This window comes from Poecilia mexicana, unplaced genomic scaffold (assembly GCF_051168715.1).
Source record: "Poecilia mexicana isolate PSO_F unplaced genomic scaffold, ASM5116871v1 scaffold_18, whole genome shotgun sequence".
Classification (NCBI taxonomy): domain Eukaryota; kingdom Metazoa; phylum Chordata; class Actinopteri; order Cyprinodontiformes; family Poeciliidae; genus Poecilia; species Poecilia mexicana.
The window spans coordinates 14,181,891-14,201,904 of record NW_028263387.1 but is presented as its reverse complement, the minus strand read 5'-3'; the positions used below and the strand labels follow the sequence as shown (position 1 = coordinate 14,201,904).

At 35.4% G+C, this 20,014-nt stretch overlaps 1 protein-coding gene across 3 annotated transcripts; it reads left to right on the top strand.

The window, feature by feature from the left end:
* The first annotated feature begins 842 nt into the window (after positions 1 to 842).
* On the top strand, positions 843 to 19,683 carry LOC106923582 (butyrophilin subfamily 3 member A2-like). 3 transcript variants are annotated; one of them, XM_088015476.1, is made up of 11 exons: positions 843 to 1,085; positions 1,252 to 1,314; positions 2,916 to 3,287; positions 3,369 to 3,659; positions 3,956 to 4,054; positions 4,162 to 4,191; positions 4,898 to 4,924; positions 5,205 to 5,228; positions 5,329 to 5,373; positions 5,462 to 5,622; positions 16,972 to 19,683. In XM_088015476.1, exons 1-11 carry the CDS (start codon positions 1,082 to 1,084, stop codon positions 17,053 to 17,055), a joined length of 1,200 nt encoding a protein of 399 aa, XP_087871602.1. In that variant the 5' UTR covers positions 843 to 1,081; the 3' UTR covers positions 17,056 to 19,683. The 3 variants fall into 3 exon arrangements, with proteins under 3 accessions (XP_087871602.1, XP_087871601.1, XP_087871600.1); XM_088015475.1 differs by lacking the exon at positions 16,972 to 19,683 and having other exon boundaries at positions 858 to 1,085; positions 2,916 to 3,025; positions 3,107 to 3,287; positions 5,462 to 8,639; XM_088015474.1 differs by lacking the exon at positions 16,972 to 19,683 and having other exon boundaries at positions 859 to 1,085; positions 5,462 to 8,639.
* The last annotated feature ends 331 nt before the right edge of the window (positions 19,684 to 20,014 follow it).

Below are 20,014 nucleotides of genomic sequence, written 5' to 3'. Positions count from 1 at the left end.
CTTGTGCTAGTCCTATGTGAAGTGAATTATTTTCATTTTCTTATCATGTTCTTGAGAAATAAAATGGGAAAAAAAGAATTTAAACAATATAATTGCAGATAAAATGCAATGTCCAGCCTGAAGTTGTTTATACTTTAACTTTTCCAACACGTTATGAATCTACTGAGTAAATACACACCTTTCCTTCAGAGTTTAACATATTCACCATTTAAAGTCATTTAATCCTAAATCATTTGAAAAGCTATCTAAAGTCCCAAATTATGAAACATAAGACATATTTTGACATGCATTCAGACAAAAATCTTTATAAAATAACAATATAGAGATTGTTATACAATCTAAATGCATCGATGACAATGACAATAAATTCTTCTGATTCTGATTATTCAATGAAAAGTATTTCTAATGGTCAGATCTAATATGTTTTAACACTACAAAAATATTAAGCTTCTGCAGCACAAAAGTGACTAAACAGACATATTGCTGGTATATTACAACAACGTTGCTCTCTCTCTCTCTCTCTCTCTCTCTCTCTCTCTCTCTCTCTCTCTATATATATATATATATATATATATATATATATATATATATATATATATATATATATATATTCAGCTCATTAAAACCTGATCTTTAACACCACAGTGTATAATAGCGCCTTCAATAACATTTGCGAAATGAATTAAATGTTTTGAATACATAATATAAGAACTACTCCGATGGAAATGTGTTAGGCATCCGAGACCCTTTTCTTTTCCTTTAAGATATTTGCATGTCTGTAACGCAACACCAGAGTCTCCTCCCCGCCGAACAAATGGAACCCCATGCTGAACCAACTTGTGCAGCATTTTTTGCAGAGTCGAAAGTGAAAGTAGAACAGACTTCATTCTGGACGTCCATTTTACATCTAAGGCTTATTTTAGCCACTAAAGGCTGTGAACGCGGATTTCAGGTCAGACTGACCTCCTCGTCTTGAATCACGCCCAAACCCGCCTCGTCAGAAAGAATCCATATCCGCTTTTTGTTTATTCTTTTGTATGTGTGAATTTTACGTCACCTTGGATTCGCTACAAAAGACACAATGGGTAGGCCGAGTGCTACATGTGCTGCTTTAGCTTGTGATTTCATTCCGCCGTCTTAAAACTGCTCTCATCTCCAGGTTATGAGGGACAGATCTTGTTTGTCTTCCTATAATTGCTGCTGTAGTTTATTAGTTTTTTTTTTTGTTTGTTTTTGTTTTTCTCATTCCAGATAATCGGATGATTCACTTTTATTTTCTGGCGCTTCTTTTCTCGCCTTGCTGTGTTGCTCCCGGTAAGTTTCTTTCATCTGTAAATCTCTTCCCCCTCCTATCTGAGTCATTACTACAGAAATAATCATTATTAACTTATCTGTTTATGTGACTCACTTGCTCCCCCCTCATTGACTCTTGGCTTGCTTAGCAAATCTTAAAACTCATACAGTTTACTAAACAAAAGTAAATTAATTAATCTAGTTTCGGAGTACCACAATCTCCCCTCCAAATTTGTGCACTGAGGGTAAAATGTAAAAAAAAAAAAAAAATAATAAAAAAAATAGCAAATGTTAATGCTGGTTGATACGTTTGTAAGAGGCATAATTCAAAATAAAATATGACACTTTTCATACATTTGACATACCTGGTGCTGCAAAGTCTCATTAATAATCATCTAAGAACTTGTATAATGCAAAGCATTTGGTTTAGAAAACTTATGATAGACAAGAAACTTTTTACTTTAAAACATTTTTTTTATATTCAATTTAGTTGTGCTACAAAATAAAAGAGGGCTGATTAAGATTTACTCCACCATACACTGCCCTTCTGTGGTGAGAATACAAAAGAAGCAGCATACAGAAACTTTATGTGGCATGCAATGATGGTATGAGGCTTGTACTTAAAGTGCATAGATGGAGTAGCGTTAGCCATATGTTTGTAAAAAGTTATGAACAAATTAATGTGTAGATTATATGTGTCACGCAATAATGTAATTCCTAGTTTAGTAAACCCTGCACCGCATCTGTGTGAGGTCAGTGGAACCACTGGGGTCATCATTTATTTGTGACACAGTGAACAATATTATGTGCCGTGTTTATTTTTACTTTATTTTCTACTTTTATTATCTATGTTTCACCTTTTTACTATGTCTGGAATAAAGATATGATGCTGCCGATGATAAATGTTTGGCTGTTGAACTGGACCTCTCAAGGTCACTATCAAGCTAACTTTCTATGAGCAAACCATTTTGATAAACATTATAATAAAAAGAGAAATGCAAACATACCTTTATCTTGGCTTTTTTTATATACTTACTCTTTTTTCCTCTGCCCCTGAAGAATAATTTTTTGCGACATTGTTTTGCTAACTTATCTTCTACGGTGCTTTGGAGGTTTGGATGTGCTCTGCACGTCACACTGCAACTAATATTACCAGTGAAGGCCAATAGGGGGACCCTAAGAATTTTTGTTTTTTCTCATATAAAGAATGATTTCTACATTCAATCATGAAATAAATAGTCAATAAATAAATGAATCAGAACATTATAATGAAATTGTGTGTTTTTGTTAATGGAATTATAAAGAAATCACGGTCTTTTGGAAACAGCAACACAGAAAAATGGAGTAAAAACAGCAAAAATATCAATTCATAACCACATTATAAATGTTAGTGGTTTGCATGAAATATTTTTGTTTTTTTTTTGTTTGTTTATCATGAATTGAACTGCAACTGTCATTATTTATTGTTTGGGAAACTGATTTAATTATAGAGCATGTGCACTACTGGAAAACTTAAAACAGACTTGAAGTCATAGGAACATTTTACTTTGAAACACTTAACATACTTAATCTAATACCACAACACAATTAAAAGATGACTCATATTTTGATTTTCTTTTCAGTTTCAGAGACTTTCACAGTTTCAGTAAAGTCTCCTGTCTCAGTCCAGCGAGGTCATACAGCCATCTTACCCTGCTGGCTCACTTCCTCTCAGAGTGCAGAAGATATGGAGGTACGCTGGTATCAAGGGAGTGATGAATACGATACTCCAGCCCTGCTTTATAAGGAAAAAGCTTTCGACTATTCATTCCAGAAAGCTTTGTACGCTGGCCGAGTCTCATTCGGCTTAAAGGAAGAAACATCAGGTGGATTAAAGGCAGGTGATGTCAGCCTGAAGCTGGAAAACGTCACAATTGAAGATATTGGAAGCTACACTTGCTATGTTAGTAGCTCTGTTGCTTATAGCAGTGCATCTGTTAGTCTGACTGTGACAGGTGAGAACCATGAAAACAGAATGAGCACAAAACCAAACAGAATGATGTCCACATCAAATGATCATCTTCTTTTTGTTCCAGAAACTGGACGCTCCCCTCTCCTGTCAGCAGTGATGAAAGACCATAACAAAGTTAACGTGAGCTGTCAATCTGACGGCTGGTATCCAGAGCCTGAGCTGAGCTGGTCAGACAGCAAAACAGCTCTCACACCTGCTAATGTGATGTTCAGCACAAACTCTGCTGGTTTTTATTCAGTCCATAGTTGGGTTCTGGTCTCCAGTCCCTCTGAGGTCTCCTGCTCTGTTGGGCTCTTCAAAGAAGAACCAAAGGAGGCCAGAATGCGTCTGGAAAATCCTTCATCATTACAAAAAGGTACGTGGTTTCACCTTCTAGAGCTGCACAATATGTCACAAAGATACTGTCGTGTGTGTCAAATATATTGACACACAACTTTGCCAAAAATGCTAAAGGTCACACAGAGTAAGAAGAACAGATTAGAAAGAGCTAAAAGAAAAAACAGGCATATATTGCACCTGATAGGTTACCGCAATATTGGCCAATATTTCTGATGTTGTTTCTGATATTGTTCAGCCCTATAACCATGTATTTCTTTTTAGTTTTCTATGAGAAAGAAGTCTACTAGAACATGTTTGTTTTAAATTATTCAGAGTCGGGATCCTCAGCTGGATGGGTGGCCTTTGGGACTCTTCTGGTTTTTATGTTAGCAGCATTCGGAGCTCTGTACTTCCTGTACTACAGGAAGAAAGGTAAATGTTTGATTTACATCAGAGAGCATGCATTAATGACAATATTTAAAGATGCTGAGATTTTAATGAGCACTGATTTCATACTTTGTGATATGGTTTCATTTCAGCCAACAAATCAGGAAATGACACAACTGATGGTAAGAAACACTTCAGACACCTTAAACATATCTGTTTAGAACATTTTTACAACCTTTTTCTAAATGTCATCTTCCTTATCTTAAAGGAACAATCATGTAGTTCTACATTTTGTGCAGTTTTCAGACTTATTTAGTTATTTTGTGAATTTTATGTGGAGCAAAAACCTTTTGAAGTTTATTATCACGGATGTACAAACATGAAAGATCCCAACATAAGAGACAGTAGAGACACATGTAGTCCCTTATGAAAGTATTTGTGCCCCTCACTCACATTTTATCACACCACTAATAAAACTTCAGTGTGTTTTGGGGAAGATTTTACATTATAAAACAATGCTGTGTAGTTCATCACTGGAAAGGTTAAGAAAAAATAATACATGTTTTTCATTGTCTGAAAAGATTATTAAACTTATGGAACTCCCTCTACTCTCTCATTCCCAAATAAAAACTGGACCAAACAAATACATTTAGTTTTTTTATATAATGTAATGATGAAGCTTGTAATTCAACACTCAAATTCTTTTTAATGACTAAAACTAAAGAAATAACTAATAAAATTTAATTTTAGCAAATTAAAACTAGAGCTAAGCTGTCAAAATTGGACCTCAATGTCCACCACAAACATCAGCATCATCACACAAACAACAGATATGAGAATAACTGACTGGTTGGAATCACTTCCTAAAGTTTTACTTTTTTCTTTCAGGGGCCAATCTCACAAACATTCCTGAAGGTAAAACAGAAGACATAATTCATATTTACTACTTTTTCTATATCACTCAATTCAGCATTTAAGGATGCTTATTGTTGTAGATTTTCTCTAGAAGTTTGAAGACATGAGAGGAGTTCAATAGAAACATAAAGTTATTTTATCTTTACAGTGATGTGTTCAGATTTTCAGTCAAATAAGAGTATAACTTGTTAATGAACCTCAATCTCATAGAGATAATGTTAAAGCTCTTGTATGCATTGCATAACACAACTAAAATATGTATTTCTGTGTCTTCCTTCAGAGAATGAACCACTTCTGTCAAAAGGTAGAACAGAGTATTGGGAGCTGCCTGTTAATATAATCAAAACCTTTATCATACAAAATCACATTTCTAAGATATTTTCTTTTCTTACTTTTCTGTCCAGCATCATGGCACTCAACAGCTCTATTGGAAGCATCCAAGCATTATGGTAATTTTATATTCATTTAATATTATTCTTATTTAGCATTTTACTTCATTATTATATTGATTAATATATAATTTTCAATATTTAACAGTGAATGTTCAACTGGTGGACACAGGCAATCCACTAATAAAAATGAAGGGTTATATACTGAGAGATAATGCTGATGCAAAGTTTCCAGATGGAGACAGAGTCACTTGTCTCACTGCAGTCAGAGGATCACCTGGTTTCTCTTCTGGACGACACTACTGGGAGGTTTCCTTAGAATTTTTTAATATCAAAGACAATATAACCTTGATAAAGGATTCCTGGTGGATCGGAGTTACAGATAAACATGAAATCCCTCATGATGAACGTTTCCCTCCAACCTCAAAAAATGGTTTCTGGTTCTTGTCTTCTTGCCCCAACCAGGAGGATACTCTTCAGTTTAGCACTGAACCAGAGACATTCATTTATGTTCAGTCAAAACCAAAAACAGTCGGTGTGTATTTGGACTTTGACAACAGAGAGCTCTCCTTCTATAATGTGGAAGAGAAATGTCTGATTGGATCTCTGGCAGCAAAATTCACAGGTGAACTGTTCCCACTTTTTAACCCTGGGAAAGGTGACATAGGAACTATGAAGATATTAGAGAGACCTGTGCAGGATCAGTCAAATAACACTGAACCTGTGGAGAAACTACCGAAGGAGGAGCAGAATCAATCAGGTCTGACTGAGAATCCATAAAAAATGTACATTCCTGTGTTCCTACATGTGTAGATTCATAATGTCTAAATTTGTGGTACCTCTTAGTGAATATTTACTCATAGTTAACTTGATCTACTGTGTTTAAGTCATTTTTTCTAATTTCATATTAACTGACTTTGATACTGTTATAAAACAGGCTAATCGATTTTCCTTTTGTAAAGAGGTATTAATACCACCTTTTATACGAGTTGTCATAAATATTTTTGCTATTATTATTTTTGTTATATGTTGAAGCTGTACAAAGCTGTTCATTCTCACTACCATCTATAAAATGTATGTTCTTTGGAATAGCTATCAAAGTGATGTTTTGACTTTAACTTATAAACTTATATATATTATGTGATGTTCAATGGATATATGTGTATGTATTTCTGGGGCAACTCAGAAGCTAATCTAGAAGATTTTATCACTGCGTTAGAACTTGTTAGGCCCTCAAAGCATCGGGAGAACATATATACACTTTAATAGCTGAAACATTTTAGCCACAAGAATGGAAAAGCATGAATTATTTATTTTATGGCAGCTCAGTAACATGAAGAGCTCCTTTGAGTCCATGGTGCATCAAAAAGTAGCGACACTTCAACAAGCTATTTTTTATAGTCATATAACATAAGTTGGAAATTTAATCAATCAGCTTGCATGAAACTTTAGAAATCTGCTAAATTATTTTATAAAGAAAACTATAATGCATCTGTTTGCCATCTTTTTTTTTTACATAAGTTCTACCTTACAACCAAGAAAAGTCATCAAAATTTCAATTGTTTTCAGGAGCTATTTTTAATGTGGATAAAACAGATTGAAATGTAGATTCTACAACATGATTTGAAATTACATTTGGAATAAGAATATAAAAATGAGACTGAACTGAAATAGACCAAATGTTGACCACTGTTTACTTTCGGACATGGTTTCTGTGTTCAAATTATTCCTGAAGTCTAATCAAAAATATATATTTTTTAAAGGATCCAACCTTCTTATTGCAAAATACGATAAATTGAATTAGGTTTTGATAACTTTATTTCTGGATCCTTGTTCTGAGTTCAGTTGAAGAGAAGATCAGACATATTGGAGACCAGAAAGTTGATCAGATTGTTAAAATATAAGAGCTGTTTAAGAAGACCAATAGAAAAAACAGAAACTAATATTTAAAAAATGTTAAAATGTTTGATTTGTATTACTTGATAGATGGTATCAATTTATAGGGTTTGCGCTTTTTACTCCAAATGCTGACTGTGAAAATGATTTATTACATGGAGAAAAGGTCAAACTAGGCATCTATCTGCTAAAATGGTGGCTAAATATTTCATCTCAAGTGGATGAAATATTTCATATCTTCAATGCAGAATTTTATGAATCTATGAAGTTTTTTTGTTTTTTTAAAGAAGCAGTCTTTTTTTTTTAAGTTGGGTTCTTCATCTTTAAGAGTCCCCATTATGTGAAAAGTAATTAAGTATTTATAACAAAAAAAAGGAAATGTTGTATGAGGATGGCTATTTGTTTACTGTAAAAATGCTTCTGGGCAACAAAAATTATACTCTTGGAAAACCTTTTTCTTTTTACACAATAACGAGGCTTTGGTTTGTTGAATGTACATTTTTATATTGACAGTATGTCTCGTTTCTTCATATTTCTATCATTCAGTCTGATAAACAACACATAGTGAAAGTCCTTAAAACGCCCATCTTTCTTTAGAGCCTCTTGAAACTAACACTTGGTTTCAAGACACTCTCTGGAACAAAAGGCTAAAAAAGATACTTTGATAGTTTTATAACACTTTTCTTCTACTTGAGTCATTTTAATTTGCAGAAAAGCTGTTCTTGTCTGAGTACAGTTTCTCATTACTCTACCAGCCTGTAGTAACTTCACTAATGAAGGAGAAACATATTTTAACTAAAAATACATCAAACACAGAAACTCACCTTCTGTTTAAAGTAAAGTCGGACTTCTGGTTTGCACTCAGGCTTCATGTTTCTGATGTTACTCAATCTGCAGAGCCTGTTGACCAACTTAGAGGGCAAGTTATGCAGTACAACACTTATCACTGGCAGTAGTTTGCACAGTACTTTCTTGTGCACATTAACTTCTGAGTCTTGGTTTCAAGAGAAATGTGGATACAGGCAGTTTTTCTACCCAATTTCATTATTTTGTAGTGATATTGTTAATTATTCTCACTCTTTTTTTTTTTGCTTTATTCTTTAATGTACCAAAATTTACACACAAATTTGTAAATTAAGTTCTCTGTTCTTGAGTCTCCCTACTTAAGTAACTTTTTTTGATTATTGCTTTTTTTATTCTTCTACACTAAAATCATTTAGTGCTGCTCTTACTTCAGTAAACATTTTTGTCTGCCGTTGCCAACTCAGACTATAATACAGCTGTTGTATTTTCATGTCTGAATTTAGAGATGTTGCCAATATAACATAAAGCCTTTTTATTCACCTTTTGTGTTTGTTGTTTTTGATTTATTTTGAGTAGACGTGGTAAAATTTTTCCCCCTTGTTCTAATAAACCACTACTCAGCTTAATCTGTGTAAGAAAAATATTTTTGTGAAGTCTTCAAAGTGTTTTCTGTTTTTTTTTCCTGTTTATTTGTCTCATTTAACCGATGATATCTTACTTACTTTTTAAAATAACATTATTTATCATTTATAACCTTATTTTAAATAAGCTATGGAAAAGTAATGAAGTTGTAAACCTTATTGAAGTCATAGGCATCCACGCCGCATTTTGACGGAATATGAATATGAACTTTTTTATGAATAGTGGCTTAACAAGTTTGGCCACACCTTTGCATACCTAAATCAAAACTTAACGTAGCAGTCTCTCTTCACGTCTGTTTCACGCCTTGTTTTGTTATAACTAAGCCACAGAAGCGAGCAGGTATCAGATCGACCCTCCTGGACTTGAATCACGTCTAAAACCCAGAAGGAATCATCACCGTGTTTTTAGTGGCTACATTCATGTCACCTTTGATTCACTGGAACAAATGCTGACGGTGAAAAGGATTTTTTTATTTTTTATTTTAATCCACTCTCTTGCCACTAGCAAGAAAGTGGCACACATTTTTTTCAGCTTCCTTTACTTTGGTATTTTTAAATACAACTATGCAACCAACGGACACAAGAGGTCACCGATTTAGTACATTTAATCCATCAGCTGTTTAGTCTTATGTCTGCATACATTCTATAGAGTATTTATTTACTTAAATTTAGTGTTTATACATTAAATGCAGTTTTGTTGGAGAACAAACAGCATCATGAGGACCAAGGAACACAACAGGCAGATCACTGTCAGTAATTTCAGCTTCTGAGAGTCAAAGGTTGTAGAATAATATGTCAAAGTTGAGCAAGCAGGATATTTTTTTTATTAATGTAGAAGTATGAAGGAAAGCAGAACAATAAATGCTGCTCTTAAATGAAAAATGTTTTGGTCTTGTTTAAGCTTGTAAATTAACTCCAAATATGTAGTTGAAGAATTTGTGGTCAGGTTCTGCGTCTTTAAGAGTATTGTCTCTCACACAAGGACAAGGTTTTGATTTGTTAAAAGTAAATTTTTAGATTGAGGACATGTCACCTTTATTCCTATTTCTATTGTTCACTAATGAACAAGACTGGATGAAAGTCTTTAAAACGGCCTAATACCAAGAGGACTTTGAAACCAATGCTTGGTTATAAGGGACTCACCAGAACTAAAGGCTACTTTAATAGTTTCACAGCACCATTTTTCTACTTGAGTCATTTTAATTTGGAGTAAAGCTGCTCTTGTCTGAGTACAGTTTCTGACTACCAGCCTGTAGTAACTTCACTAATGAAGGAGAAACATATTTTAACTAAAAATACATCAAACACAAACATATATTACAGCAAAGTCAGACTTCTGGTTTGCACACAAGCTTCCTTTTGTGTTTTTTCTTCTGTTTATTTGTGACTCAATTAACTGACGAAAGCTTACTTACTTTTTTAAATAACATTGTTTATCACTTGTAACCTTTTAAATAAGCTACTGGAAAAGTAGTGAAGCTGTAAACCTTATTGAAAGTTTTTCAGTAATAGGCATTCAAGCCCCATTTTCTTTAAAATATGTTTCATAAAAAGTGACTTAACAAGTTTGGTTGCATATTTTCACACCAAAATGGAAAGTAAAAGTAGCAGTCTCTTCATGTCTATTTCAGGTAATTTTTTGTTATAACTAAGCCACAGAAGCGAGCAGGTATCAGATCGTCCCTTCTGGACTTGAATCACGTCTCAAACTCGCCTCGTCAGGAGGAATCAACACCGTTTTTTTGTGGCTATATTTATGTCACGTTTGATTCACTGGGACCTAATGGGTAAACCAAGAGTTACAATGGCTGCTTTAACAGGTAAATATAACCTAGATTTCATAAAGTAATGAATGAAATGAATGATGAGAATGATGTTTCATTATCATTATGTCATGAGTTGTCAATCCTGTTTGTCTTCCTCTTATAGCTCATGCAGTTTCTTAATTTTTTCTATCCCAGGTAATTGGATGATTTGTTTTTTGTTTCTGGGTTTTCTTTCCTCACCCAGCTATGCTGCTCCCGGTAAGTAACTCCCCATATCATAAATTATAGCGCAGCATTCACCTATAGAGTCCATGTCTGCATGACGTCTTCATTTATCCTTTAAAGTCACTTGCTTCTCCTGATAAACCCGTGTTTAATCACCAGATCTTAAAATTTTTATGGAGCTTTTATAAGTCTAAAGTCAAATTTCTTGTTTGTAGACTTAAACTTGATTCTGATCCTAACCAGGGACGGCCCACGCCTCCATTGGAGCCCTAAGCGAAATTTGTTTTGGGGCCCTCAATAATATACTTGCTTTAACATTAATTGCCCATGTGGGACAAGAATAAATCTGAATCTGATTAGTTTATTTGCACACCTGTCATAAACGCAATACATCTCTGACAGTGCTGCTTACATTTAATCCTATATGCATGTATCATCTGTTGGTAATAAAAGCAACACAAAGCAAACTAGTATACACTTGACTTAAGATGGAATACATGCACACATATTAATTGATATAATGATCATCATATAATCATCTCTGTAAATGCCTACTGACCCGTGGAGGCGTGGCCAGATGGCTGTCCCTCGCCATATGCAAACGATCATCTCTTATTCACACACGCATCATCCCATTTGCTCCAGACTTTTTATGAGTGACACTTGTGAACCTCTAAGGAGCCCAATAGAGTTTAATTGCAATTTGACTCCACTGCGCACCCAGGTTAATCAAACACCTGTGTCTCCTTGCGATATCAGCTGATCTACACCAGATTTTTCTGCATTGTCTGGGAGCAATGTCGAACATGACAGGGTGACTATCTTCAGGGCGGGTTTGGCAGCTCCGTGAGAGCAAGGCGGTGGCTGGGGGTAGGCGGTGGCTGGGGTGACATGGTGCTGAGGGGAGGCAGTGGCTGGGGGGAGGTGGTGCTGAGGGGAGGCGGTGGCTGGGGGGAGGCGGTGCTGGAACATCCGCGGTGGCTAGGCTTGAGCGGCGCTTGGCTGCGAGGGCCGCTTGAGGCTCCGCGGAGCTTTAATTGTAATTGGGTTCTGCGTCTTTAAGAGTTCCCATTATGAGAAAAGGGATAATTAAGTATCACTTAACATTTCCTTACATTTCCAACAAGGAAGGAAATGTTGTATGAAGATGGCTATTTCTTTATTGTAAAAATGCTTCTTGGCAACAAAAATTATACTCTTGGAAACCTTTTTTTTCTCTCACACAATAACGAGGCTTTGGTTTGTTAAATGTACATTTTTATATTGATGTTTCTTCATATTTCTATCATTCAGTCCAATAAAAAAGACATAATGAAAGTCCTTAAAACGCTCTTATCCCTGAGACTCTGGAATAAAGACTAAAAAAGATACTTCGATAGTTTTATAACACTTTTCTTCTACTTGAGTCATTCTAATTTGGAGAAAAGCTGCTCTTGTCTGAGTACAGTTTCTGATTACCAGGCTGTAGTAGCTGCACGAATGAAGGAGAAACATATTTTAACTAAAAATGCATCAAACCTGCTGTTAATAGTAAAGTCGGACTTCTGGTTTGAACTCAGGCTTCCTGTTTCTAATGTTACTCAATCTGCAGAACCTGTTGACCCACTTAGAGGGCAAGTGGATATGCAGTAAAACACTTATCACTGGCAGTAGTTTGTACACATTAACTTCTGAGTTTTGGTTTCCAGAGAAATGTGGATACAGGCAGTTTCTTCTTCCTGAATAAATTATTTAGTAGCAGTAATTTTAGTTATTCTCACTAATTTTTTACTTTATCCTTTAAAGTACCAAAGTTTGCACACACATGTGTAATTTCAGTTTTTTTATTCTTCTACATTAAAATCATTTAGTGCTGCTCTTACTTCAGTGAACATTTTTGTCTGCCCTTGCCAACTCAGACTATAATACAGCTGTTGTATTTTCATGTCTGAATTTAGAGATGTGATTTTTATTCACTCATTGTGTTTGTTGTTTTTGATTTATTTTGAGTAGACATGTGGTAAAAATCCCCCCCCCCCTTGTTCTTATAAACCACTACACAGCTTAATCTGTGTCAGAAAAAGGTTTTTGTGAAATCTTCAAAGTGTTTTTTGTTATTTTCTTCTGTTTATTTGTCTCATTTAACCGATGATATCTTACTTACTTTTTAAAATAATATTTATCATTTACAACCTTCTTTTAAATAAACTACTGGAAATGTGACGAAGTTGTAAACCTTATTGAAGTCATAGGCATCCACGCCGCATGAATAGTGACTTGACAAGTTTGGCCACACCTTTGCAAACCTAAATCGAAACTTAACGTAGCAGTCTCTCTTCACGTCTGTTTCACGCCTTGTTTAGTTATAACTAAGCCACAGAAGCGAGCAGGTATCAGCTCGTCCCTCCTGGACTTGAATCACGTCTAAAACCCAGGAGGAATCATCACCATTTTGTAGTGGCTACATTTATGTCACCTTTGATTCACTGGGACCCAATGGGTAAACCGAGAGTAACAATCGCTGCTTTCACAGGTAAATGTGACCTAGATTTAATTCCGTAAAGCTGATCTCGTCATGTCATGAGTCGTCAATCATGTTTGTTTTCTTACTACAAACAGAACTGACACACAATCCTGTTATAACTCGTATAGTTTCTTATTAATATATTTTTTTCTATCCCAGGTAATCGGATGATTTATTTATGGTTTCTGGGTTTTCTTTCCTCATCCTGCTGCGCTGCTCCCGGTAAGTTCCGACTCCCGGCATCATTATTTATAGCGCAGCATTCCCCTATAGAGTCCATGTCTGCATGACTTCTTCATTTATCCCTTAAAGTGACTTTTCCTGATAAATCCTTATTTGATCACCAGATCTTAAAATTTTTACCTCAATTACCTCAATTTCTGGTAATGATGTGGATTGCAGCAGTCAGATGATTTACTCATTCACACACCTGTCATAAATTTAATACATCTCTGACAGTGATGGTTAAATTGTATTCTTTATATGCATGTATCATCTGTTGGTAGTAAAAGTAACAAAAAAAACTAGCATGCACTGGACACAAGATGTAATAGCCTACATACACACACATTAACTGACATACTTTTATTAAATTAATTTATCTTGGGTGTATTTCCAATAGTTAAAAATTTAATTTATACCAGGTGAGTCTTTCTCACCTGACAATGTGGAACGGTACTGGGCTGATTCTGAGCCTTCAAATAGTTTCAACAGTCGCCCTGCAGACATTTCACATAACTTATAAACTGATGTAAAATATTGTTTATTTTAGCCACATAAATGATGATGCTCAGCAGTAAACAACATATCACCAACTACAGCTTAGAGTCACTCATCTCTATATTTTAATGCAGTTGCCATGTAGCCTGAAACATTTTGCTAGACAATATCAATCAGTGTGAAGTTTTAATTATTATCAAACCTTATTAAACATGCCATTTTGAATAATAATAATATCTTTAAAAAGTCAGAAATATATACGCCCAACCACGAGAATCAATTCATTCACAGCTAAAATTCAGTGTCACATGAATACAAAGATGCTGAGATGATTTCAGTTTTATATGTGTTTTCCAGTTTATTTTGCCCCTGTGTCATCTTGTCTTGGCTACAACCCCCCTGATTGTCCCCAGCTGTCTCTTGGTTCCCTGATTAGTCCCTGGTGTATTTAACCTCAAATGTCTCGCCTGCTCCCTCCAGGATCCTTGTCTTTGTTGTTTCTGTCTCAGTTATGAAGTTAAATACTTGGGACATTTCATAAACGCTGTTAGTTTTTTATGCACAAGCTGATATGCTGATGAGAAAACTTGGTATGTGTTCATCCTCTGTAAAGATAGAGAAATTAATTTTTTTCTTCTTGCCCATATAAAGGATGATTTCTACATTCATTCATGAAATAAAAAATAGTAAATAAATAATTGAACCAGAACATTGTAATGAAATTGTGTTTTTGTTAATATAATATCATTACTAAGACCATTACTTGGTCTTTTGGAACCAACAGTATAGAAAAATGTAGTTGAAGCAGCAGAAATATCAATTCACAACCACATTGTAAATGTTACTGGTTTACAAAAAATATTTTGATGTTTTCTTTTTTTATGTTTACCATGCATTGAACCGCAACTATCATTATTTATTGTTTGGGTAATTAATTTAACATAGAGCATGTGGTCTACTGAAAAACTTGAGAAATCAGACTCGAAGTCAAGGGAACATTTTACTTTGAAACACTTAATGTACTTAATCTAGTACCAGAACAAAATTAAAAGATGACTCTGATTATGATTTCCTTTTCAGTTTCAGAAAATTTCACGGTTTCTGCAAAGCCTCATGTCTCAGTCCAGCGAGGGCATACAGCCATCTTACCCTGCTGGCTCGCCTTCTCTGAGAGTGCAGAAGATATGGAGGTACGCTGGGATCACTGGAATGATGATTATGATCCTCCAATCCTGCTTTATCAGGCAGGAGCTTTCGACTATTCATCCCAGAAAGCTTCGTACGCTGGCCGAGTCTCACTTGGCTTAAAGGAAGAAACATCAGGTGGATTAAAGGCAGGTGATGTCAGCCTGAAGCTGGAAAAAGCCACAATTGAAGATGCAGGAAAATATACATGCTTTGTCAGCAGCTCTGATGATTATGATTCCGCAACTATTAGTCTGAGTGTTACAGGTGAGAACCATGAAATAGAACGAGAACAAAACCAAACAGAATGATGTCCACATCAAATGATCTTCTTCTCCTTATTCCAGAAACTGGACACCAACCTCTCCTGTCAGCAGTGATGAAAGACGATAACAAAGTTAACATGAGCTGCCAATCTGACGGCTGGCATCCAAAGCCTGAGCTGAGCTGGTCAGACACCAAAACAGCTCTCACACCTGCTAATGTGATGTTTAGCAAAAACTCTGCTGGTTTTTATTCAGTCCATAGTTGGGTTCTGGTCTCCAGTCCCTCTGAGGTCTCCTGCTCTGTTGGGCTCTTCAATGAAGAACCAAAGGAGACCAGAATGCGTCTGGAAAATCCTCCACCATTACAAGGTTTTACCTTCAAGTTTCTTTTATTAGTCTTTTATAAAAAATAAGTTTATTAGAACAATATTTGCTCCTTATTTAGAGACAAAAATGCCCTGCGCTGGATGGGTGGCCTTTGAGATGCTTCTGGTTTTATTAGTTGCCTTTGGAGCCTTGTACTTCTTGTACTTCAGAAAGAAAGGTAAATGTTTGATTTTGGCCAGAGAGGATGATATTTGACATTTAAAGAATGCTGACATTTTAAAGAGTACTGATTTCACACCTTATATTTCTTTTAATTTCAGCTAACAAGTCCAAATCTGGAAATTTCACAACTGGTGGTAAATAAAACACAACAGACCCAAAATGTCATTGTTTTTCTATTAAAGGGGCCATCGTGTAATTTTGTTTTGTAGTTTTCAGAGTTAAGTACAAATGTAACTAAATTTACAATTTAGCACTAAGAAAAAACTTCATGGGATTATTGCAAGTGTTAAAACTAAAGATATTTAAATAAGACAGTAAGGACATGTTAAGTCCTTATCCATTAAACCATGCTAGAAGACACTGTGTAACATCCTTAAACAACAAAACAGTTACGACAATAAACTACTGAATTTACAATCAAGGTATTGGTTGGAAATATTTACTAAAGTTTGTACTTTTATCTTTCAGGGGCTGAACTAATGAGCATTTCTAAAGGTAAGAAAGAAGACATAATTCATTCATACTTCTTTCTCTGTGTGAGTCAGTTTAATTAATTTCAGCTCAAGAGAATTTATTTATATAGTGCCAATTCACAGCATGTCATCTGAAGGCACTTCACAAAAGAAGCCAATTCATGCAGACATTCCAACTGATTCTAGTTATCAGAAGTTTAGCATTTAATCACTCAAGTTATTTTGATTTGCCCTAAATGACTGAAGGTTTGATATGAGCACATTAAAAACATGAACTTATTGCATATCTTTACGGTGTTGGGTTCAGATTTTCAGTCCTACAACAATCTCACCTCCAAACTATAAATGTTTCTTAAATAGTTTTAAAGTCCTGTTGATATACGAGACATAAATGAATAAAAATGCATTTATTTTTGCATTTTTCCATTAGGCAACGAACCACTTCTGCCTACAGGTAGGATAAAGTATTTGAAGCTGCCAGTGTTAATGGAGTCAAAACGAAACTTTGATGCAAAATGAAATTTCTAAGATGTTTTTTCCTATTGCGTTTTTGTCCAGCAACACGGCAGTCAACGACTCTATCAGAAGCATCCAAGCATTATGGTCTCTTCTGGACGACACTACTGGGAGGTTTGCTTAGCAAATACAAGTGCAGACCCCAAGAAGTCCTGGTGGATCGGAGTTACAGATAAACATGAAATCCCTCATGATTGAACGTTTCCCTCCAATCTCAAAAAATGGTTTCTGGTTCTTGTCTTCTTGCCCCAACCAGGAGGATACTGTTCATTTTAACACTGAACCAGAGACATTCATTTATGTTCAGTCAAAACCAAAAACAGTCGGTGTGTATTTGGACTTTGACAACAGAGAGCTCTCCTTCTATAATGTGGAAGAGAAATGTCTGATTGGATCTCTGGCAGCAAAATTCACAGGTGAACTGTTCCCACTTTTTAACCCTGGAAAAGGTGACCCCGAATCTATGACAATAATACAGAAACCTGTGCAGGATCAGTCAAAAAACACTGAAAACACTGTGGAGAAAGTCCAAAAAAACTAGAAAAAATGGAGTAGCACCAGTCAGGCATGGCTGAGAATCCAGAGGCAGGAAGTTAAAAGTGGCACAAATAAAGAAGAAGAAGAAGAAGGGGGGGGGGGGGGGATACTGCACAGTGTAATGTTGTCCTGCAGGCAGTAAAGTCCAAAGTAAAAGTTAATAATCAGGAGAAAATTTGGATTTAGATCAAAATGTACCTGTTGCACTCAAAGTTTAAGAAAGTACAGCATAGATTTTTGGTTCTTTTTAGGCGTGATTTGAGCCTCACGCCTTGATTTGAGGCGTGAGGCTCAAATCAAGCCTCACGCCGAGGCTTGATTTGAGCCTCGGCGTGATAAGAGTAATAAAAGATGTACTCTGAGCTGAAATAGGATAGGGCATATTGTGTAAACAAAATAAATTATTATAAGCTGAACACTTTGAAATCTAAGATCAACATCAATGGTAACAGTTTCTCTTGAGAAACAATAAATGCCTACACAAAATATAAGTTGTGCTAATGTCCAAATTCACCGTCTCATTTTTAAAAGTGGATGACCAAATTTCATATTTTCATTGCAGAATTCATTAAGTTTTCTTACAAAGCCAAAAAATAGCAAAGAATCAACATAGTAAACATCCAGAGACTCTCTCTGTGTGCCACTCGCAAGAGACCTTTTTTTTCCAGCTTCCTTTACTTTAATATTGCTAAATAAAGCCAGTGCAACCAATGGACACAAGAGGTCACTTATAGTCAGTTTCATGTCAGCATACCTTCTAAACAGAGTATTTATTTACTTAAATTTAGTGTTTATACTTTAAATGCAGTTTTTCCCAACAAAGTCTTAGAGTTTAGTTGGAGAACAAACAGCATCATGAGGACCAAGGAACAGCAGACAGATCACTGTCAGTAATTTCAGCTCCTGACAGTCAAAGGTTTTAGAATAATGTGTCAACAGTGAGCATATTTAGAAACAAGCAGGATATTTTTTAATGAATGTATAGAAGAATGACGAAAAGCAGAACAATAAATGCTGCTCTAAAATGAAAAAATGTTTTGGTTTTGTTTAAGCCTGTAAATTAACTCCAAATATAATTGTGAGTTACAATAAAGAATCTCTGTAGAGGAACACTGCCCTCTGTTGACTGGAGCACATTTTGCAACAGACTTGACAATTGTAGTTGGGTTCTGCATCTTTAAGAGTTCCCATTATGAGAAAATTAACAATTAAGTATTTATCACAAAAAGAAAGGAAATGTTGTATGAGAATGACTTTATTTAGAGACTATAATACCTAATGAATTTGACGAGCTCTTTAAGTTGGGTGGTGGGGAAGGGCATCTAATCTCCCAGATTTACAGTGTGTTATTGTCCAGATCCTTGCCGTCCATGTAGGGCCTTAGAACCGGCTGGGAGCGGGAAGGCTGCTTGAGACAACCTGCTAATTCTAGATACTGTCTTATTCAACTTAAAATAATTCACAGACTTCGTTAGTGAAGTTACATAAAAATTTTTCCTAACACATCCCCACTGTGCGACAAACGCCGTATTGAAGAAGCCACGCTTCTCCACTCTTACTCTTTGTGTACTAAATTAACCCCATTTTGGTCTAACATGTTCAAAACTTTATCAGATATGTTCAGTACAGAGTTGAGGCTGGACCCGCTTCTGATTGTACTCGGAGCTTCTGTTCAGCTTTCTCAATCTAATAAAAGCCAACAACAATTATTATCTTATGCCTTTATCATAGCAGAAAAGCTAGTGTTGATGATTTGGAGAAAAGCAGAGGTTCCTTCTGTTAAATTGTGGCTGGAGGAACTGGTAAGGCTCTATCATCTGGAAAGAATACGGTTCTCATTAGCAAATAAATGAAAGCAATTTAATAAAACTTGGCAATTCCTTCGGCAATATATTGATAACTCTGAAGAGGATTTGATTTGAGCCTCGGCGTGATAAGATATAAGATATAAGGGAGGGGGGTGGATCATGGCAATGCTCCTGTTTATTTATGTCACTTCTGTTTTGTTTTTGTATTGTCTTTCTTTTGTTTTATGTTCACATAAAGAGGACACATTTGTATTGTTGACATTTCAATTTCCATCTCTGATCCGTCAGTAAAACTGTTTGACAACAAGAATGGGATGCCATTTGACAGCATTGTGTGACCAAGCTGGTCACCAGAATGAGGAGGAAGGTCCAGGTTGTGTTTGGTTGCCGAGGCTTTGGTTTGTTAAATGTACATTTTCAAATTGAAAATATGTTACATTTCTTCATATTTCTATTGTTCAATAAACAAGACTCAATGAAAGTCTGTAAAACTTCGTCATCCCTGGAAGCCCCAAATTTGGAGCCAATATCATTTGGTTTCAAGAGACTCTCTGGAACAAAGGGCTTAAAAAGATACTACAATAGTTTTATAACACTTTTCTACTATTTGAGTCATTTTAATTGGGAGTATATCTGTTCTTGTCTGAGTACAGTTTCTGATTACTCTACCAGCCTGTAGTAACTTCACAAATGAAGGAGAAACATATTTTAACTAAAAATGCATCAAACACAGAAACTCACCTTCTGTTTAAAGTAAAGTCGAACTTCTGGTTTGCACTCAGGCTTCATGTTTCTGATGTTACTCAGTCTGC

Bases quoted from the DNA above. Each gene is read 5' to 3' on its own strand.
- LOC106923582 (XM_088015474.1), top strand. The intron at 3,288-3,368 runs GTGAGAACCATG...TTTTTGTTCCAG, and splicing joins TGTTAGTCTGACTGTGACAG to AAACTGGACGCTCCCCTCTC. The intron at 4,055-4,161 runs GTAAATGTTTGA...GTTTCATTTCAG, and splicing joins CCTGTACTACAGGAAGAAAG to CCAACAAATCAGGAAATGAC.